Genomic DNA, 22,449 nt, shown 5'->3' with positions numbered 1-22,449 from the left:
CGGCAGGCAGACTCCCAACCACTGCGCCACAGGGGAAGCCCCCCAGGAAGCTTTTAAAGCTCAGTGGGGCAGTTCCAAACGTACTGCTCCACATGAACCTAGGAGATGAATTTCTCTACCCAAGCCCCCCTGCATCCTCCCTCCTGACCCTGAAGGGGAAAAGGAGAAACTGAGGTGTGTCTTGGAGATGCTGGAAGCCTGAAAGGTAGTGTAGACTCTTTCTCCCCAATGCACCCAAATGGTAAATAGCCTCTCTTCCACCAGGAGCCCAGAGAAGCCAAATCCAAGGTCCCAGAGCCCACAACAGAGTGAGGTAGAGAAGCCGATCTGAAGGGAGAATGAGAGAAGGGAGTGCCTGTTCCACCCCCTTCCTAGCAGCTGCCTCCATGGGCTCCATAATCCCCCTGCCCTCTCCTCCACCCCACCCTCGGGCCGCCCACCTCTCCTCCACCCACCCATTCATCAGTAGGAGGGCACGCTATCAGCACAGGCTTTCAGGGACTGACAGGTCCTTTCTGGGTGCCCCCCACATGTAACCACTTAACCTCCAGCACAAAGGGCCAGGCTGAATGGGCTTGAAGCCGGTGGCTCGTGCGGAGGGGGAGGCCTCCACAGGATTTGGGGAGCTGGGTGTATAAACTGCTCTGCGCCAGCAGCCCTCAATGGAGGAGCTGGAGTCGGGGCATGTGCCGGGGGGAGGAGCCCGGCAGCTGCATCCCACCCCTGCACAATGATTTATTCATTCTTCTGGCACACACAGAGAAAACAGACTGGGGGAACGTGGCTCCACAAATCGCCCTCGGCCTCAGCTGATTCCCACGGCAATCAGGCAATCACCATGCCCCGTCCCACCCTGCCCCTCCTGTTCTCCATAAGAAAGTAGAGTACACCATGGGAGGCCTTTAGTAGCCTGAAGGTCAGGCAGGCGTGCTCTTTGAATAGGCTCCACTCAATGTCAATCTCCCTCTCTGAAAGCTTCCTCAGTCAGGTTTTCCTCATACCCATTTCACAGCCAGAGAAACTCTTGCAGGAAAAAAAAAAAGGCACGTAGCTTAGCCTGTCTCAGGACTGCCCCGGGAAGGGCTGAGAAAGAAGCAGGAAGTTGGGGAGCTTAGCCTAGAAATAACTGACTAGTAATAGGAATGCAATAAAGGCTTGCTGATAAGTTAATGGCATTCTCTAGCCACATCTGGCTCCAATTCCTGGAAGAATCTTCGGGAGAAACTTGGGGAGTAGGGAACAGAATGAAGGCAGGTAAGCAAAGATGCTAAAACCAGTAGACCAAAAAAAAAAAAAAAAAAAATGTCGGGTGGGTGGTTTCAGGAAGCTAAATTGTGACAAGAATAAATTCGCTTTTGCTCTCTTACCTCCATACCTCATGTCATCAGAGCCAGTTCACACAGAAAAATCATCATAATAAAGAAAACTAAAAAATCAATAATGTTAGCAGAACAGGGAGGACCAGATTGAAGTGACCATCCTCAGACTGGCCCCTGGGCCTCCTATCCCCAAGCTCATAATTACCTTGTCACACAGAAAACAAATCTGTTGTGGATGGTGAGTGTGGAGAGGTGGGAGATCCTGGGCAAGGAGGTTGCCCATTGAGGAGGGGGATGGGGTCCACATTAGGAAGACAGATTGGCCTTGGGACTGGAGTGGGAGGGGGCCGTGTTGAGACTGACAAAACTAAGGCCTAGACAGTTTCCCAAAGGTTTCTTCCCTTAGGAGGGTGATCCTGCCTAATACTCAGTACTAGGGGTGGGAAATTGGAGGGGGCTGGGGGAAAGACCTCCAAGCCCACCCCACTGAGCCTCAGGAGGATGGGTTGCTATGCTGCTGCTGCCCTCTGGTGGACATAAGAAGGCAGCATGGACACCTCCAACGCTGGAAACAAATGCTGGAAACTGCAAAGGAGTCTCTGTCCTTTCCTGTCCTAAAGGCTTGGCCACCAGGACTAGCACACTCATAGGCTGGATTCCCCAGGAAGCAGACTCAGACAGTTTAGGACACCGGATACTTCCTAAGAAGTGCCCTTGGGATCAACGTCTGTGGAAGTGAGGGGAAAGGAGCTGAACTACCATACAGGTCCATGACAGCCTCAGCCAACCCCCCAGGGAGCTCTGAAGTGAGAATGGGCCCTTTAGAATTGTCCTAAAATGAGCTGAGGTGGCCAGGCCTTTACACTCCTGTCATCACTGGATGTGGGCTGTGCTGGAATGGGGCGTGAGCGTTGGGTAAGGAGTTCTCTGCAGCTGAGGCCGTCCCCTCACTGAAGGCTGTCTGCAGTGGGGCCAGCAAAGCCTTCACTAAAGGGGATAGGGTGGTGCATCACGGGGTCTACCCCACATACCACAGATACAGTTAGATCATGCCTCAGGCTCCAGGCTCCACAGGACAGCCCACAAGCCTGTTATTCGAGCTGTTACACATTGACCTTTGGAAATGGTCAAGGGAGCCTTAATGCTCCAATTCACGGATTCATTCATTCAACAAGCACTCACTGAGATTTACTATGTGCTGGACCTGGAGGCAGACACTTTACAAATTTCTCAAATTTAATCCTCACAACTGTGGAGCTAGTTAACTCAGATTATACAGATGAGATCAAGTTATTAAGTGGCTATCACAGTCAGATGGCACTGTGACAATGGGTGAGTGGGCCGGGCAGGGCTCAGTGACAAATGACACTCAAGGGCTTCCCTGGTGGCGCAGTGGTTGAGAGTCTGCCTGCCAATGCAGGGGACACGGGTTCGTGCCCTGGTCCAGGAAGATCCCACATGCCGCGGAGCGGCTGGGCCCGTGAGCCATGGCCTCTGAGCCTGCGCGTCCGGAGCCTGTGCTCCGCAACAGGAGAGGGCACAACAGTGAGAGGCCCTCATACCGCAAAAAACAAACAAAAAAACAAAAACAAAAAAACAAATGACACTCAAAATGGGACAAGTGCTCTTGCTGCTGCCAAAGATTCTTCAGGCCAGAAAGGGTCTTGGCTCTGCTCTGCGAGTGTGCATGTGTGTATGTAGAGAGAGGGCTCTCTATGATTTCAGCCAGAACATTTCCTCTATTGCAGCCAAGAGCCATGCCTCCATAGTTGCCTGCTTTAGTTCCATCCTAAGAATGTTGCTGCCCAGAGGTAACAGAACCACAAGCTTTAAAAATTCCTGGTTGTAGGGCTTCCCTGGTGGTGCAGTGGTTGGGAGTCCGCCTGCCAATGCAGGGGACACGGGTTCGTGCCCTGCTCCGGGAAGATCCCACATGCCGCGGAGCGGCTGGGCCCGTGAGCCATGGCCTCTGAGCCTGCGCGTCCGGAGCCTGTGCTCCACAACGGTAGAGGCCACAACAGTGAGAGGCCCACGTACCACACACACACACACACACACACACAAAATTCCTGGTTGTAGCCACAGAGCTAGCTCCTTCCCTGGATATTTAATGGACAGACAGCCCTTAACCCCCAGTGTTCTTTGGCCATAATATCATCACAAAGTTATGAAAGGGTAAGTTCTTCCCTTCATGTCTAACTTCCATAACTGCTGTGATCATTTGGGGATGATAACATTGAAGGGACAAGCGGTGGACCAGGCCTCTGCTCTAGAGACCTCTGTACCCTGACACTGTCACTAACCCAGCGGATCTGTGGGAGGAGGCGAGGGCAGGAGAGCTAGAGAAAGCCGTCGGCTGCTGTTCTGCTACAGCCCTGACATGTTCTCATTCTTGGCCAATTAAACCTTTCAGCACTCCCAGCCACCAATATACAGATTTTAGTTTTCTCATTTAGATTGTAATCATAAAGAACTTGAAGGAAAAAGAGGGAGGGGGAAACCTTGGATGTTATGGAGGGATTTCCGGGTCTGACTACAGAGACATAAAATACTTTCAATACTCCTCACCCCCTCCCAACCACACACACACACACACACACACACACACACACACACACTCTCACTCACTCACTCACTCACTCACTCACTCACTCACTCACTCATACGCCTTTCCTCCTGGGCCCCCAGAACCTAATTTTTCACGTTTGGAAAACCCAGATGATTTTTGCCTGGGTCCATCTGGTTTTCCAAATAACCTGTCTTTTTGATAAATAACATAAGTTAGACAAGACAAACAAAGAGGGGGGTGGGCAGTCAGCTTTTTTCCTTCCTTCAGCCTCTGAGAAAAAGAGATGGGGACTGAAAAACCTACAGGACTCACTCCCAATCCTGCCCCTGCACCTTCCACCCCTTAGATTGGGCCCAGTGATTCTCCAGCCTGGAGCTGGGAGCTGCCTCTTCACCCCCACCTCTACCCCACCAGCCATCAAGAATACCAGACTAGGGCTTCCCTGGTGGCGCAGTGGTTGAGAGTCCGCCTGCCAATGCAGGGGACACGGGTTCGTGCCCCGGTCTGGGAGGACCCCACATGCCGCGGAGCGGCTGGGCCCGTGAGCCATGGCTGCTGAGCCTGCGCGTCCGGAGTCTGTGCTCCGCAACGGGAGAGGCCACAACAGTGAGAGGCCCGCGTACCGCAAAACAAACAAACAAACAAACAAACAAACAAACAAAAGAATTTAAAAAAAAAGAATACCAGACTGTGGTTCCTTCTAAAATGAAGAGAGGACTTCCCTGGTGGTCCAGTGGTTAAGAATCCACCTTCCAATGCAGGGGATGCAGGTTCAAGCCCTGGTTGGAGAACTAAGATCCCACATGCTGTGGGGCAACTAAGCCCGTGCACTCTAGAGTCCTCGCACCACAACTAGAGAGAAGCCCGCGTGCCCGCGTGCTGCAGTGAAGAGCCCAAGCGCTGCAATGAAAGATCCCATATGCCACAACTAGAGAGAAGCCTGAGTGCTGCAACTAGAGAGAAGCCCACATGCCCCAACAAAAGATCCCACATGCCGCAACTAACACCTGACGTAGCCAAAAGATAAATTAAAAATAAAGAAAATAAAGAAAAATTTTAAAAAAAGAAGCCCATTTGAAAAAAAGGGGGAAGGCTCTGAAGCTTTGTGTAATGTGAATGGAGAACAGTGAATGATAGGAGATTGGGAGGCACAACTATATCGTGGAGGGTCTTGTAGTTTGAACTTAATCCTGAGTGCACTGGAAGACAGAAAAGGTTTTGAGTGAGGGAGTGGCATCCTCCGATTTAATTATGCAAATATCACCCTTTGGCTGCTGTGCACAGATTGGATGGAAAGGAAGCAAAAATGGGAGTGGGGAGATCAGGAGGCTACTGCCAACACCCTGGCAAGAAATTATGGAATCCTGGATTAGGGCATCGGCTATAGAGGTGATTCAAGATGCAATCTGGAAGTAGAAATAACAAGATTTAGAGATTGCTTGATTATGGGAGTAAGGAAAGAGGGATCGAGAACATCCTTTGGGTTTCCAGCCTGAGTGACTGGGTACGTGGAGGTACCTTTCAGTGAAATGGGAAACACAGGAGGAAGAGCACGTTTTTAGAGAAGGAACATCACATTTTTAAAGATGTCAAGTTTGAGATGCTTATGAGACAACAGGCCTTTGAGAAGTGGTCCACAAAACATGATGCAGTTGTAATATTGGCAAATCCATATGCTTGCAGAGTAGTGTTCGACATAATGCATCCACATACATCTTCCAACAAGCCTCACAGCAACTCTGAGACAGGCATGAAGGACTATCCTCATTTTATAGAGATAAATGGAGGCTCTGAAAGGTTTGGTATTTTTCATTCACCCTTTACTGGGCAATTCCACATTCCAGACCATGTGCCAGGCAGTGAGTAGGACACAAAGGTAGAAGATATAATGCCATCTCAGGGATGATAGAATCAGAGTATCATGACAATATTCCTCCCAGAAATATTCTCTCCTATTCTGAGGTGTACAAACCTCAGGACAGAAAGCCCCAAGAGATATTACATGTATCTCTGGGAGATAAAACCCTGAAAACACGCACATTGAGCCATTAGAGATTCTCAAAGTGGGGTAAAGTTTGTAGAGAGGCAGTTGAGAATTTGGCACAGGAAGCTGAGTACCTTGTCTCTACAGTGCTTTGGTGAGTATAACCTGATGCTTTATGGAAGAGACCCTAGTATGGTTTGTGCAGCTGTGGACTGAATTGTTTAAATCAAGTAAATACCATGTGTCCCTACCCCAGCGTGTGGAACACAGAGGAGGTGAAAGGACTGACACTGAGCACCCTCATCTCTCAGACTCACGCGCTCTCATCCCTCCAAGCAGATAATTTCCAAGCTAGTGAAGCTGAGTCCTAGCAGGAGCCACAGCACAGGCCCTGGGCTTCAGTTTCACTAGAATGGAGCTGAAGCTGGAGGCTCAGTGCTCTGGGCACAGGTCACATGGTCAGGTTCCGACTCTCCACTTCAATCTTATTACCAAGGCTTAGCTTGCCTTCTGACAGCTACACTAATATGGGGAAAAGCGACCCAGAGCTTAAGACTCAACTTTTCTTTCTCCAAAAAGTGCTTTCTTTCTGGAGCCTAGAATAGAAACCTTTTGCTCCCTAGATTTCTCAGGCACTGATTTTCTTATCCTTAGTGGTCAATCCTAATACTCTTCTCCATCTCTCCCTGCCAAAAAAGGATATGGGAAAGCAAAAGGGAGAAATATCCAGCCCTCCTCCCTAGTTCTCTATTGCCTAGCAAGGGCTGCCTAGCCTTGGCCACTGTTTAGAGAGCTCAAAGGGAGGGGCAATAATGCCCATCTTGGACCCACAGCTGCCAATCCAAGGGCTATAACAACAGGCACCATTTATGTAAACTCTGCTCACCTGCACTGAACCCAAACCACTTGGTTAGTTAATGCGATCAATTCACCAGAGTTGAGAAGACAGTGAGGGGACAATGGCAGCAGCCTCTCACTCCAGGTCCAGAGGCCTCCCCTGAGAGACATACCCTGAAAACAAAATGCTCAACATTAGACAGGCTCTGACCTAAGAATGAGCATTCAATCTGGACAGCAAATCCTGCCTTCAAGGCACTGGGATTTATTGAAAAACTACATACATGTTAAAACATCTTTATATACATTTTCACCATTACAAGATTACAAATATACAAATGTAAATTCCATCAAAGTCAGCATCTTGCATATTACAAACAACTGTAGAAAACCTATATCCTAATTCCACCAGTTAAATTGGTATTCCTTATCTGCCAGTGAAAAACTGGCACAGTTCATCCAGCTTCCCAAGTCTAGCTCCTGACAGTGAAACCGCAGTGTTTACATGAAATGTTTTTCCAAAGCAGCAGTGACACTTGGTGCTGAGAGGAAAAAAAAAAAAATCTGTCTAAAACTCTGACAGCCTCATGGTAGTTCAGGGAAAATCGGGAGTGGTGGCAATCCTAACAATATTTTGATGAGACTCCATGATGATCTTTTCTCAGAATAAGTAATGAAGTATTAAATTGTCCTCTGCTCAGGGCAATGTACTCAACCCAGGTTAATGCAATAAATAATGATTATATATAACTCTTCCAGTCAGAATGAGAAGGAAGGTCCTTGAGCAACAGTGCTTCAAATCGAAAATTTAGTCCTAAGAGAGAGCTCTCTGCCTCATGGAATATCTAATGTCGACGGACACTGGATGTAACCTTTTATCTTCATCCTCATACTCCAGAGAAGTTGCTCTTTCTGACTTGGGTACCAGTTTGAGTCCTTCTTATAAAGGAAGCACAGGTTAATTGGAAATTTGAGACTGCATTGGGAAGAGGCAGAAAAGAAAAGGGAAGGGGCAAAGGTAATAAAACAGCCCATCTGTCAATTCCTAGGTCCTCTAAGAAGTCTCTCTTTCACTGAGTCCTGGTCACCATGGTGCAGATCACAGGGGTGTGAAGGAGTCATCCCAGTTTTGACGTTCACTGCTGTCTGTAATTTTCTGTCATGCCACACTTTTTCTTTCTCCAGTCACCCCTTTCACCAAAAGTTATCAACCCAGGAAGCTGCTAGGGTAAAATGTCAAGTATTTAATGGAGGACACCCAGGTATCCCATAAGTTGATGTTGTAAACACTGAAGAATTAAGTTAGTGGCCAACCCAGGAAGTAATACTAGGAAAGAGATGTCCAGAGCCATGCAGTGGAAAGAACTGGAATCTCTGTCCTCAATCTTAATGCATTGATTATGAAGGAAGGGGGGATCATCCACATGAGCATCGATTCCAACCTTCAATGCCAGAAACTTCTCAACGAAGTCTCAACACAGGTGCTGGTGCCCTTGTGGTGTTAGCTTTCCAAGTATCTGAAGATGCTTTGCTTCGATCCTGAAGTGCTATCATCTGTTTTGAGGCGCTTAGGTGAAGGGGATGTCATTAAAGACGGACCCCTTCTCCTCACCTAGAGAGCAGAGAAAGAGCCAACTCAAGAACTTCATACAAGTACTTAGCTTCACTTAGCTCTTAAGCAGCTCACAGTTAAATCACGGATCATTAGAAAAAAAGAAATAGAAATTTTCCAGGCAAGTTTCAAAGCTGATTACTTACTGCAGGTAGCAATCCCCTTGTACCTTATTGGGAGTGCAAGATTAACACTGCAGCATTTAAGCTTTTAAGCCAGAAATATATATATATTTTCAATTCAATTCAATTCAACTCATTCATTCATTCATTCACTCTGCTGTGGAGAGTCACCAAATCAGTTCTCAAATTCCCTACCCGAGGCTTAGATGATTCCTTTGCTGCCTCAGCCTTGACAGGAGAAAGTGTGTGGAAGATGAAGTTTCTTGAATTTCGGGGAGCACTAGGGTTGAGGTCAGACAGGGCAGCCAGTTTCTGAAGCACAGCTTTGGGGTGGTTTAGCAGTGAGCCCATCTTCAGCTGAGGAAAGAAGAGTCATCAAATTCCTGGTATCAAATTCCAAGTGCCAAGGGAAGAATGAGAAGTCAGCCCCTCCCCGCCTCCACCAGGTATTGAGGGGACACAGTCCTACCCTGCTCAAGTAGAAAAGAAACGGTAGGCTCCTTTGACATCTACTTCCATTTCTTGCAGCCACCTCCCTCCGCTAATGAAAGAGCATTCCCTTAACTTGACCTGGGCCTTTATAACACTGAAGATCATGACATCAGGCTAACAAAGTCCCCAACCAACCTGGTTGTCACTTCCCGGTTTGGTGGCTTCAAAAGGATTTCTGAATAAAGACTCTGATTCTTGAATAACCACAGTGCGACTGACTGAAAAGAAAAGATAGAGAGGCTTGTTCTGGACAAAGCTGCGTAGAATTACTTTTAAATCTAAACAAGCTAACAAGCCTTTAACTAAACCAATAAACTAAAGCCATAGGAACTCTGATTATTTTATAATCATGACTTGAAAGTACAGCTAAGCGGCTTAAGAGAAGACAGACAACTCAGCTGAACTTATTGTCTAAGTAACAGTAATAATAAGAAAAAACAAGAGTGGTAAGAGTGTTAAGGAGTGTTTAAGAGCTTCAGCTCTGGGGTTAGGCAAATCTGGGTTCGAATTCCAGCTCTAACACTTAAGTATATAATCCTGGGCAACTGAATAAAGAAGCCAGAATTCACTCCTCTGAGCTGCCTTAGAACATAAAGCAAAACCAGCTACATATACTCACAATCACAATGTCGACTGCCCAATAGTCTAAGATGGAAAGAATACTGTCTCTCCCCATCTGAGGGACCTCTTTAAGATAACATGAGACATCGGCCCATGAGTAAGCTGCAACAGCCCCTGAAGGCTGGAGTCACCTCTAAGGCTCCAGCCCTAACAATCCAGGGGGCTAGACCCTGAGGAGGACTAAGAGCTCACCATTCTTCTGCAGAGCTTTGGCTGTAACTTTCTTGGCCAGCATCATAAACTGACTATCTTCCCCAATCTCCTCTTCTTCTTCAGCTGCAATTTTCCCCTGCTGTGCCTGAAAATAAAAATCAGACAGCATTAACAGAAGCCCACAGCTCCCCCAAATAATTAGTATAGCCTGGAAGCTAGAGTACTTGGGACAGCATTTGTTTTCCTTTTTGCAACTCTTTGTTGCTTTACACACACACACACACACACACACACACACACACACACACACACACACACGATTTTGGACAAAAACATGACTAGAACTGCCCATGGTAACCTTCTCAAAGAACAAAAGAAAAAAAGGGACAGCAGGGCTTCCCTGGTGGCACAGTGGTTGAGAGTCCGCCTGCCGATTCAGGGGACACGGGTTCGTGCCCTGGTCCGGGAAGATCCCACATGCAGTGGCTGCCACAGAGCGGCTGGGGAGGCTCATGGCTGCTGAGCCTGCGCGTCCGGAGCCTGTGCTCCGCAGCGGGAGAGGCCGCAACGGTGAGAGGCCCGCGTACCGCAAAAAAAAAAAAAAAAAAAGTGACAGCGATATATTGCCCAAGATTTTGACGACTATCATGACAAGATGGGTGACGGAGTGACCCTCATAAGTAGGGTCGGAATAGGAGAATTTCTTGCAGGCTTCCTACCTGGTCCCGAAGCCACTGCTCTCGTTCAATTCGCTCCTTCCTCCATCTGGCTTCCGTCTCATCAAGCTGTTCTTCAGTCTGATCATCATCAGAGTCTCTGTGGAACAAGTCCATCTGGGAAGCATCATCTAAAGCAAAGAGTTAAGGCTATTAGCATTCTGCACTCCCCACAAGAGAGGGTGTCTCAGCAGACACAAGTGAACCCTTTTCATTTACAATATATTGACACAAGCTTTTCCTATCCATTAATAGAAAATAAAAGTCAAGGCAAGGTCCTCCTCCACAGCTGCCTGCTATAGTTTTGATTTCCTCTTGCTGTCTTAAACTGGACAAACATGTACCTTGTACAATTTACTTCTAAAGGCAACAATCAAAATACCTATGTTTTTCCATCGGAATTTCCTCATTCGTCCAGGACCATCACTGTGCAGGTCCCCATCAGCAAGGTACCTTTCTTGGTACAAACGTAACTGTCGCTTATCATCATCCAACATTGTTTTCCTACAACAGGAGAAATATGGTGTTCAAAACCAGGACCACTCTGGCTGGTTATAGGGCCTGCCTTAAGACACCCCCATTCATTATTCAGAAGGGCTTGCTGGGATACTGACATGTGTATTTTCTTGATCTGACTCTGCAGTTCCTCATCAGAAGGAAGTAATTCATCAATTACATCCTCTTCATATTCATCAAGCTCTTCCCCATCATACTCATCTTCACTTCCCACGTCACTCCCTGACACCTCTGCCTCATCCTCCAGGTATTTCTTCAATCTCCTGGAAAATTGAAAATTAGAAAATACAACAATGAATATACACACAGCAATGAGAAAAGCAGAACACAGAGCCATATCTAATAACAATAAGATTAAATTAATAATAATAATACATTTTGATGATACTTAAAAGTCTATTATTTAATATATACTGTGTGCCAATAACTGTGCTTTGGAGCATTACTGCATTATCTCAGGGAGGGGTATTATTATTCCTTTCAATTTTCAGTTGAAGGAACTGAGACTCAGAGGGTAAACAACTTACCAATGGTCACAGAGCTGGGAGGCAGCAGAGCCTGGATTCAACCTAGGTTGGTGACTCTAAAGCCAGAACTCTCAATCCCCTCTATATATTTGGGACATACCTGCCAGAGGGTTCAAACTATTTTGTCTTGTATTTAAGCGTACCAGCTTCAGGAGACAGACTAGAGAGAGTATAGTATGGAAAGGTAATAGACTGGGGTCTTCTTACAGCCTGCCAAGTCTTGACCCTCAAGTTAGAGGTATGACTGAAGCTCAGAGTTAGTAGTAATCAAAACCACTACAAGCTAGTTTTTCTGACTTCAGCTCACATTGAGAACAAATCTGCTGTCATCTGAGTTCAAAGTGCTGTCACCTATGGTCATGAGTGGCAGAAGCTTGATGGCTTTCTGAAGGCTGATTTTTTTAAAAAATAAATTTATTTATTTATTTATTATTTATTTTTGGCTGTATTGGGTCTTCGTTTCTGTGCGAGGGCTTTCTCCAGTTGTGGCGAGCGGGGGCCACTCTTCATCGCGGTGTGCGGGCCTCTCACTGTCACGGCCTCTCGCTGTGGAGCACGGCTCCAGGCACGCAGGCTCAGTAGTTGTGGCTCACGGGCCCAGTTGCTCTGCGGCATGTGGGATCCTCCCAGACCAGGGCTCGAACCCGTGTCCCCTGCATCGGCAGGCAGACTCTCAACCACTGCACCACCAGGGAAGCCCCGAAGGCTGATTTTTTATGAAAGACTTCCATTATTATTTTAAAGCTGAGTTCCTCTAACTCCTAGGGTTCCTGAAGAATTCCTTCAGGGGCCAATAGCCACTAAGCTTCTCAATCTTCCCATCTACCCTCCTTGAGCAGTTCAATTTTTAGCTGCCATTCTTTATAAGATTTCATTTGAACAAAGGACTCTATAGTTAAATAAGGTTTAAGAACCATTGCCTTAGACTAAAAATCTATAGATGGCCCAAAGCTGTATGCATAGTTAATTTGACAGGTGACAAATTAGAAACCCAAACTGATCTCAATCGAATGGAATGATGGGCTAAAAACAACAAAATAAATCTAATAAGGATCAATATGATGTCCTATATTTGAATTCCAAAAGTCATTCACAAATAATAAAATGTGGAATACCTATTAAAATGGTTCTCATAAAACCTTCAATATCAAGGAAAAAAGCTTACAGATATGGTAAGTAGGAAAAAAAAGCAAGATGCAAAATTGTACATACAAAAAAAATTGTACAGATCTCAACCACATAAAAATATATGCCTGAAAAAAAGTTATGAGGTAATAATAACCACCACCACCACTTTCAAAAATATCCTGGACGGCGGACATGGATGACTTTTTTTTTTTGGCTGCGTTGGGTCTTCGTTGCTGCAAGGGGCTTTCTCTAGTTGCGGTGAGCAGGCGCTACTCTTTGTTGTGGTGCGCGGGCTTCTCCTTGCAGTGGCTTCTCTTGTTGCAGAGCACAGGCTCTAGGCATGCGGGCTTCAGTAGTTGCAGCACTCGGGCTCAGTAGTTGTGGCTCTCGGGCTCTAGAGCACAGGCTCACTAGTTGTGGCACACAGGCTCAGTTGCTCCGCGGCATGTGGGATTGTCCCAGACCAGGGATCAAACCTGTGTCCCTTGCATTGGCAGGTGGATTCTTAACCACTGCACCACCAGGGAAGTTCCTGGATGACTTTTTATTTATGTCTTTCTGTATTCTTTGAAATATTCCAAAATAAATGGCTTACTTTCATGATCAAAGCGACAACAACAATATTAAAAAAATAAAGGGGGGTCATTTGCTTGAGACTAGGATGAGGAAAACCTGGAATGACAGTAATTCATAGGAAAAAAGACATGGGGAATTTTAGTCATCTACTAGATCCTCAGGATCTACAGTGACTCAGCTCTTATGCTCTTTGGTTACTTTATAAGTAGTATGCAACCAGAACAAGGGATGTGGTTGTACCACTATATACAGCGGTAGTCAGACCACTCCTGAAGATAGAGCATCCACACATGTGAAGAGTCTGGAAGCAATGTCACGTGAGAAACAGCTGAAGAACTAGGGATATTTAGTATAGGAATCACTTGAGGAGGACGTGACCATCTTTGAATTCTCAAGAGATATCACGTAAATGGATTTTATTCAATCTGTGTTAACCACAAAAAGCAAAAATAGAACCAGCAAATGTAGCAAGCTACAACTCAACTGTCAGGAGAACTTTCTTGCAATTGAAGGAAGGGACATAACACCTACATTTGCCTTTTCAACTTCTCGGATTGCTGCAGGAGGTCTTCCTCATCATTATCTTCATGGTCTTCTAGTGCCCGGTCTTCATTGTCAGAGTCACTGTGCTCATCCTGCAAAATCATATAGTATCACATGCAAGGTTACACAGAATAAAATGTGTCCTCAACTAAGACAGGAATTTATAAACTTCTGCCCAAACATTTCATTCTAGGAAATTGCTTCTGATAACATGCCAAACAGAATTCTCAAGAACTCAAACTACAGGGCTTCCCTGGTGGCACAGTGGTTGAGAGTCCGCCTGCCGATGCAGGGGACACGGGTTCGTGCCCCGGTCCGGGAAGATCCCACATGCCGCGGAGCGGCTGGGCCCGTGACCCATGGCCGCTGAGCCTGCGCGTCCGGAGCCTGTGCTCCGCAACGGGAGGGAGAGGCCACAATAGTGAGAGGCCCGCGTACAGCAAAAAAAAAAAAAAAAAAAAAAAAGAACTCAAACTACAAAACAAGCAAACACAGCAGCAATACATGGAGTTCAGTTATGATTACTCTGTCCCCTTCAAACTCACCTCATCACTATCAAACTCATTATCATTTGGGACAAGCTGAAAGTCTCCAAATTCCTCCTCTTCACCTTCTTCTTCCCTAAAATGCAAATCAACAAATCAATAAACAAGTTGAAAGCAAACTACAAGCAGTCAGCCAACTTAGGAATTGAAAATATTTTATAGCACCAACAATCTCTTCAAGAAACAGGAAACAAGATATCTTGCCTTTAAAAATATTTTTTAAATTGTGATAAAATACACACAACATAGTTTACTATCTTAACCATTTTAAGTGTACAGTTCATTAGTGTTAAGTACATTCACATTGTTATGCAACCAACCTCCAGAACTCTTCATCTTACAAAACTAAAACTCTATACCCTTTCAATAGCAACTCCCCATTCTTCCCTCCCCACAATCCCTGGCAACCACTCTTCTACTTTGTGTCTACGAATTTGACTACTTTAAGTACCTCACGTAAGTGGAATCATACAGTATTTGTCTTTCTGTGACTAGCTTACTTCATTTAGCATAATCTCCTCACAGTTCATCCATGCTGTAGCATGTATCAGAATTTCCTTCCTTTTTAAATGCTGAATATTATTCCACTGTGTATGTATCCACTTGGGATGCTTCCACCTTTTGACTATTACGAATAATGCTGCTATGAACATGGGTGTACAAATATCTATTACAGACGCTGTTCTCACTTCTTTTGTGTATATACCCAAAAGTGGAATAACTGCTGGGGTGAGGTAGTGTCTTATTATGGTTTTGATTTGCATTTTCTTTTTTAAATAAATTTATTTATTTTATTTATTTTTATTTTTGGCTGTGTTGGGTCTTCGCTGCTGTGCACGGGCTTTCTCTAGTTGCGACGAGCAGGGGCTACTCTTCATGGCAGTGCGCGGGCTTCTCATTGCGGTGGCTTCTCATTGCAGAGCACGGGCTCTAGGCACGCGGGCTTCAGTAGTTAGAGCACACAGGCTCAGTAGTTGTGGCTCACAGGCTCTAGAGCACAGGCTCAGTAGTTGTGGTGCATGGGCTTAGTTGCTCCACAGCATGAGGGATCTTCCCGGACCAGGGCTTGAACCCTGTGTCCCCTGCAATGGCAGATGGATTCTCAACCACTGCACCACCAGGGAAGCCCCCGCATTTTCTTAATTATTAGTGATGTTGAGAACTTTCATGTGCTGTTTCTTGCCTTTTTTTACCCTGTTCCCCACCAACTAAATGAAAGCATTATAATTTCCTTACTATGCAAATATGAGACTCAAAAAGACTGCAAGACTCTCAGACAGGATATGAAGCCCCTAAGATGACCATTTATTCCTGAGCCCAGAAAACTTACCCCAGTATTTTATCAGAACACCAGGCTTGCCAAGTTCCCTCCAATCACTGAGACTCACCTGTCTGTTGGGAAAGAGCCTGAGCAAAGAGCAAGTGCTTCTTCCATTGGATCACCCAGACTGCTCTCCTTCTCCTGCTTATTTAACTCTGATGGAGCCAGAGTAGAGACATCTACATCACAATGAAGAAAAAGATTTGTCACCAAGAAATGACAGCTTTATCCTCTCTCCCCAGCCATCTGAAGACATGCCGGCTCAACACAGTTCTAAGGTAAGCTTGCCAAAAAGAGCTCACCATTCATTCATTCATTCAGCAAACAAAACAAAGATCACAGCTCCCAAACAGCTTACATTCTAGCAGAGGTGTGAGGGGGAGAAAGGGGTGTGCAGGTGGAAGTAATAAGTTAGCATTTATATGAAATTTTCTATGCAGCAGATACTGCTCTAAGCTTTGCACATATATTAGCCATAAATGACAAGTCATATGGCCAAAGCTAAAGCAGTTTTAAGTTGATACCTCACCACTCTAAGAAAGTAACAGCTCTAAATGTCAGGAGCTAGGTCAACCTATGCTCAAGAATCCACCACAGCTCTATTTTCTGTGAACTTCTCACCTGAGAGTAAGGGGCATCTCTTCAAGGACACTGACTTAAGATATTTGGCTGTGGTGAGCCTGATGCTCTGTTGGATAATTACCCTGAGAAGTAAATTTTCCTGAACAAAGATCCAGAAGTTCCTCCATGTTCTCTTTCTTGTCACTCTTCCTGGACAGAGGTTTTTCAGCCTGAGATGTGAACTTTCCCGTACACAAATCCAACAGCTCATCCATGTTAGCGTCCATGGCGTTCTCATCCATACTGGCCAATGGCAATCGAGGCTTCAAAGCTTGGTACTGATTCCTGTGGTTTCTAACATTTAAGAACCTACAAGCCCAATGAAGAGTGTAAGAAATTCTCTAGGAAAAAAACAAAGTGGTGGGTGAAAAGCCCGAACTCATCTCCAATACCAAAGTTAGAAGCTGAATCTGAACCAGAAGACAAGAGTGTCACACTTTAGCCTGTGACAATCTAAAGAGGGAGGGGGAAGTTTATGAAAGAATAAAGCCTATTCAAAAGGTAAAGGGTATGGGACTTCCCTGGTGGCGCAGTGGTTAAGAACCTGCCTGCCAATGCAGGGGACACAGGTTCATGCCCTGGTCCAGAAAGATCCCACGTGCTGTGGAGCAACTAAGCCCGTGCACCACAACTACTGAGCCTGTGCTCTACAGCCCACGAGCCACAACTACTGAGGCCACGTGCCACAACTACTGAAGCCCGTGCACCTAGATCTCGTGCTCCACAACAAGAGAAGCCACCACAACGAAGAGTAGCCCCCACTTGTCGCAACTAGAGAAAGCCCATGCACAGCAACGAAGACCCAATGCAGCCAAAATTTATGGCCATGTAACGTGCCACAGAAGTGTCAATTCTCAATCCTATCCAACAATCCTAACATAGTAGGATGGATGCAGAGAAATCTGATGACCTTATAAGAGCTATGCATGTCATACAATGCAGAAATTGAAGGATCAGAATGTCAGCAAAGCTATTTACTTTTTTTTTTTTTAATAAATGTAATTATTTATTTTTGGCTGCGTTGGGTCTTCATTGCTGTGTGCGGGCCATCTCTGGTTGCTGCGAGCCGGGGCTACTCTTCATTGTGGTGCACGGGCTTCTCACTGTGGTGGCTTCTCTTGTTGCGGAGCTCTAGGCGCCTGGGCTTCAGTAGCTGTGGCTTGCAGGCTCCGTAGTTGTGGCTCGCGGGATCTAGAGTGCAGGCTCAGTAGTTGTGGTGCATGGGCTTAGTTGCTCCATGGCATGTGGGATCTTCCCAGACCAGGGCTCGAACCCGTGTCCCCTGCATTGGCAGGCGGATTCTTAACCACTGCGCCACCAGGGAAGCCCAAGGCTATTTACTTTTAATTTTCTAGACAGACTTTGTTCAAACGTGTGGAATGTAATACTAATGGTCTGTACACCTCTTTCTCAGAAGAGAAAGCACAGATGGAGCGACAGAAGCTCACTTTATTTTTAAACGAAATTAAGCAGTACCCAGCACCATCCACCCACAGAAACATAAAACTACCTACCCATCTGCATCCAACAGTTGGCTCTGAGTGTCATCTTCTAAACAGAACTGGAAGTCTCCTGCTCCTAGGAAAAGTGTCTTAGGCTCTGGGGAGGCGTTATACAGATCCTGGGAATCCTCTATGGGAAGTGAAGGCTCAGACAGCTTTCCTGAACTCTGGCACCAAAACAAAACCAAACAAAAACAAAACATTTTACAAATGTCATTCACTGTCATGACAACAACAGAAGTTGCTATTTGTAAAATTTAATCTACTCTCAGGCAATTGCAGTTGAGGAGGACAATGCATAGCCAAGAGGAGCACAAAGAAAAATATTTTCAAGAAAGTAAGAACCTTGGATGAGGCTTGTTTTTAATACACAAAGAGGGGGACTTCCCTGGTGGTGCAGTGGTTAAGAATCCGCCTGCCAATGCAGGGGACACGGGTTCGAGCCCTGGTCTGGGCAGATCCCACATGCCGCGGAGCAACTAAGCCCGTGAGCCACAACTACTGAAGCCCATGCTCCGCAACAAGAGAAGCCACAGCAAAGAGAAGCCCGCGCAACTCAACAAAGAGTAGCCCCCGTTCCCCGCAACTAGAGAAAGCCAGCGTGCAGCAACAAAGACCCAACGCAGCCAAAACTAAACAAATGAAATAAATTTATATATATATAAAAATACACAAAGGGGTGGATTTTTTAAAACTAAACATACACAATGTGGTGGGAGTTGTTGGCTTGGACACACTTCATTAACAATGTGGGAAGCAAAAGCGGAAGGAGATTAGAAAACCACTGCCATCTTACCTTAGAAGCTGAGCTGACCAAACTGGCTCGAAATAGTCCAGGGGAAGGAGATCTGAATCCTCCTGCCGTAGGGAAAAGACTGGTCCCACGGCCTATTTGTCTGTTGCAAGGCTGATAGGATGGAATTGTGGAGCCTATCAGCTCAAAGCTGCTATTGTGGCTGCTCTCCTTTGTCAGTAATGAGCATGAATCATCTTCATCTAAAGAGGAATAACTTTTAAGTGCATGATTCCAGAAATAAGTTAGATTTGTTTAGGAAAAAGAGTTGAGAATGAAACTGTCAGGTAAGACCCATTGGCAAACCTCTCAAGTTACATGTTCCAAAACATTACATTAAAGGTCAATTACGGGGGCTTCCCTGGTGGCGCAGTGGTTAAGAATCCGCCTGCCAGTGTAGGGGACACAGGTTCAAGCCCTGGTCCGGGAAGATCCCACATGCCGCGGAGCAACTAAGCCCGTGCGCCACAACTACTGAGCCTGCGCTCTAGAGCCCACGAGCCACAACTACTGAGCCTGCATGCCACAGCTACGGAAGCCCATGTGCCTAGAGCCTGTGTTCCGCAACAAGAGAAGCCACCGCAATGAGAAGCCCGCGCACCACAATGACAAGTAGCCCCCGTTCACCGCAACTAGAGAAAGCCCACGCACAGCAACGAAGACCCAACGCAGCCAAAAATCAATAAATAAAATAAATAAATTTTTTTTAAAAAGGTCAATTATGGTACTAAGATAACATTATATTATCAGGGTTTATCACTGTGAGCTAAGTGACACCTGAAAGTTCCTGTCTTTCTGCCTAATGCCTATGATCATTCTCTCCATTATCCAATCACTTACATATCTTCCTTTGATCTACATATGATAGAAATGTTTCATGTTTCATTCAATGAACACATAGTCACTAAGGACCTATTACATGCTCATGGTCAACTGTAAAGAAACTGCATGTAAGTTTTCAAAAACTGGACCAAGAAAAATATTCTAATTCATAAATTCCTGTCATTGCCACAGGTAAGACTGGGAAAAGTCCACTAGGGTTCCAAAAAATGGAACCTTAAGGAATTGTAGTCCTTAAGCGTCAAAGCTGGAGGATCAGAGAAAAGTCACGTTCTACGAAAGAGTCACTACTTACCTAGTTTGCTAGGTCTTTTGCCTGAGTTTTCATCTATTTCTGATTTTTCTTCACTAGCAGAATAACTACAAAATAAGAAGGTAAATTGTTTGAGTATCTGTTTCTGCTTCTTACTAGAGGGGCAAATACCAGGGAATCTTATCTTTCCTTAGAGAGAATTACTTACCCCATCTTGGAAGAGTTGTCCTTAAATAGAAGGAAGGTAGAATCTGACAAGAGAGGCTTGGGGACAGAGAGAAGGCCAACTGCCTTGCCAATTTCACCATTGCCATCATTGTTTTCTTTATCCATTTCTTTCTCATCTTTGGTTTCTATTTCTTCACTACCGAGAAGGAATTCTGCAATCTTTACCAATCACACAACCCCAAAACAGAATAATACAAGTCAAAAAATTTACAAGCAAACACACTGTCAGCCTGAAATATGGCTGCTTAGTTACAAGTGTCACATCTTAAATCTGAAAAGGTAAACCTGAAGGAAGCTCAGTCTAACCATTATCATTAACACAATTTATGCTAACACTTCTAAAGCTCTTTTATACTTATGTTACTTTACCTTTACCCTCCCCAAACTGCCACAAGATCATGAAAGAACTGGATTATCATTTTATTGAGTCAGTGAAAGGTTACATGATTAGCCTGAGATTGCAGGACAACTACTGACCTCCAACCAACCACAAACTATGACATCCTGCCCAGTTCAGCCATGGCTTTCCTCTTCCTTTACCCAGGGTTAAACATTAACCCGTTCTTTTAAATGACTCCAGTGTTCAAACAAGGACGATTTTCTTTTTTCTAATACCAAAAGTCCTATCACCATCTGTCTTCTCTAGGTGGAAAACAATACTATAGAAAAAGGGCAAGAGGCCCTTCTACAAATATCTTCCTCAACAAAGAATAAAATTAACTCAGGAAGGTCTCGGGCTGTCTGAGAATTTATTCCTTACCTCAATCTGGCCAAGGTTAAAAGTGCTTTTTATTCTGAATAGAGAAACCTAAATGAACAGCAAAGATAAAATCTCTATTAATACAAAGCCATTTCGATATTAGCATGATGGTGCAATATGCAAACCATCAGGTAGAAGCCAAGGCTATGGCTCTGTGAACTGCAGGTGTTCCCTGGTGCTGAAAGGACTGAAAGCACTAATGTTTAAGTACATATGAGCTACATTTATCTCTGCCCCTGAAATCTCTTATACAATTGAACATGCTCATTATATTCTTACTCAAATCTGATTTTCTCTCTTCCTTATTCATCATGACCTAGTAACAAAATCACATAATTGCCAGAAACCTCCTGATTGCCTTCTTCCTCCTCTTCCTCCTCTTTTGCCTCTTCTTCCTCCAAAGCTTCCTCGCCCTCCTCTTCTCCGTCTCCCTCGGACTGATCCGTCATTTCTTCCTCCTCCTCCTCCTCTTCTTCAAATCCATCTTCATTATCTAACTTAAGTAATGCTTGGCGCTTTTGGCGCTCCTCAGACCTTCGGAGTTTCATTGCCTCTTGCAGCTTAGCTTTCAGCACCTGAAGCTTTTCCCCTGAACAGAAATATGAAGAGATGCTTTAGACGTAATGACCAACTACACACTACAACAACACAAGTGTCCACTTTAGGCAACTCCAGAGGTGTTCTAGACACATCCCAAAAGGAAAATCAGAGACCTTAGGAGTCTAGGCTTTTGTTATCTTACAAATGGAGAATATCATGAATTGAGTGTAGGAGATAACTTCCATAACTATGTTCTACAGCCTGGGATAATATATTACAGAGATTATAAAATTATTATTTAAAAGGGTAAAAAAAAAAAGATGGGTGGGGGAGTGGGCCTTCAAAAGTCTATGGTTCAGGGCTTCCCTGGTGGCGCAGTGGTTGAGAGTCCGCCTGCCGATGCAGGGGACACGGGTTCGTGCCCCGGTCTGGGAGGATCCCACATGCCGCAGAGCGGCTGGGCCCGTGAGCCATGGCTGCTGAGCCTGCGCGTCCGGAGCCTGTGCTCTGCAAGGGGAGAGGCCACAACAGTGAGAGGCCCGCCTACCGCAAAAAAAAAAAAAAAAAAAAAAGTCTATGGTTCAGAAGCCATGAAGGAAAATATTGATACATTTATCCACATTAAAGAAAAAGAGAAACAACTCAAGAGTAAAATGGGCAAACGATATGAACTGGTAGTTCACAGAAAAATGAACATATATTGTAAATAAAATTAAAATAATGCTTAAGGGCTTCCCTGGTGGCGCAGTGGTTAAGAATCCGCCTGCCAATGCAGAGGACACAGGTTCGAGCCCTGGTCCAGGAAGATCCCACATGCCGTGGAGCAACTAAGCCCGTGAGCCACAGCTACTGAGCCCACGGGCCACGACTACTGAAGCCCGCGCACCTAGAGCCCGTGCTCTGCAACAAGAGAAGCCACCGGGATGAGAAGCCCATGCACCGCAATGAAGAGTGGCCCCCGCTCACCACAACTAGAGAAAGCCCGAGCACAGCAACAAAGACCCAATGCAGCCAAAAATAAAATTAGTAAAAATAAAATTAAAAATTATTTAAAAAAATAATGCTTACCATCCCTTCTCATTAGAAATACAAATCAAAATAATGATACCATTTTTTATATATTTGGCAAAAATTTGAAGGCTTGATAATATCCGTTATTAACCGGAAGAAACAGGAACTCTTATACACCATGATTCAGAGTGTAAATCGGTGCAACTATTTTGAAGGACAATGGGAATGATATATATATATTTTTTTTTTTTTGACTCACTGATTCCACTGTAAGGAATTTTGCATCAAAATTTACTAACATATATCTGATACTAGGATGC

At 45.2% G+C, this 22,449-nt stretch overlaps 1 protein-coding gene across 1 annotated transcript in view; it reads right to left on the bottom strand.

Annotated features, from left to right (window-relative positions):
- Positions 1-6,949: 6,949 nt before the first annotated feature.
- The window catches only part of CLSPN (claspin), a 29,459-nt gene continuing 13,959 nt past the window's right edge, over positions 6,950-22,449 (bottom strand). The window contains exons 10-25 of the mRNA XM_081224130.1: positions 20,926-21,167; positions 19,799-19,977; positions 19,633-19,697; positions 18,501-18,700; positions 17,717-17,871; positions 16,285-16,511; positions 15,649-15,760; positions 14,261-14,336; positions 13,704-13,807; positions 11,040-11,204; positions 10,808-10,929; positions 10,429-10,556; positions 9,749-9,854; positions 9,071-9,153; positions 8,639-8,800; positions 6,950-8,321 (exon numbers count right to left, since the gene is read on the bottom strand). Coding sequence (XP_081080256.1) covers positions 8,211-8,321; positions 8,639-8,800; positions 9,071-9,153; positions 9,749-9,854; positions 10,429-10,556; positions 10,808-10,929; positions 11,040-11,204; positions 13,704-13,807; positions 14,261-14,336; positions 15,649-15,760; positions 16,285-16,511; positions 17,717-17,871; positions 18,501-18,700; positions 19,633-19,697; positions 19,799-19,977; positions 20,926-21,167 — 2,237 coding nt within the window. The 3' untranslated portion in view covers positions 6,950-8,210. The remainder of the gene's footprint in view (positions 8,322-8,638; positions 8,801-9,070; positions 9,154-9,748; positions 9,855-10,428; positions 10,557-10,807; positions 10,930-11,039; positions 11,205-13,703; positions 13,808-14,260; positions 14,337-15,648; positions 15,761-16,284; positions 16,512-17,716; positions 17,872-18,500; positions 18,701-19,632; positions 19,698-19,798; positions 19,978-20,925; positions 21,168-22,449) is intronic.

The sequence above is a fragment of the Mesoplodon bidens genome, assembly GCF_964165515.1.
Source record: "Mesoplodon bidens genome assembly, chromosome: 2".
Classification (NCBI taxonomy): Eukaryota; Metazoa; Chordata; class Mammalia; order Artiodactyla; family Ziphiidae; genus Mesoplodon; species Mesoplodon bidens.
Note: the sequence above shows the minus strand (reverse complement) of the source record. Positions and strands in the feature narration are given on the sequence as shown.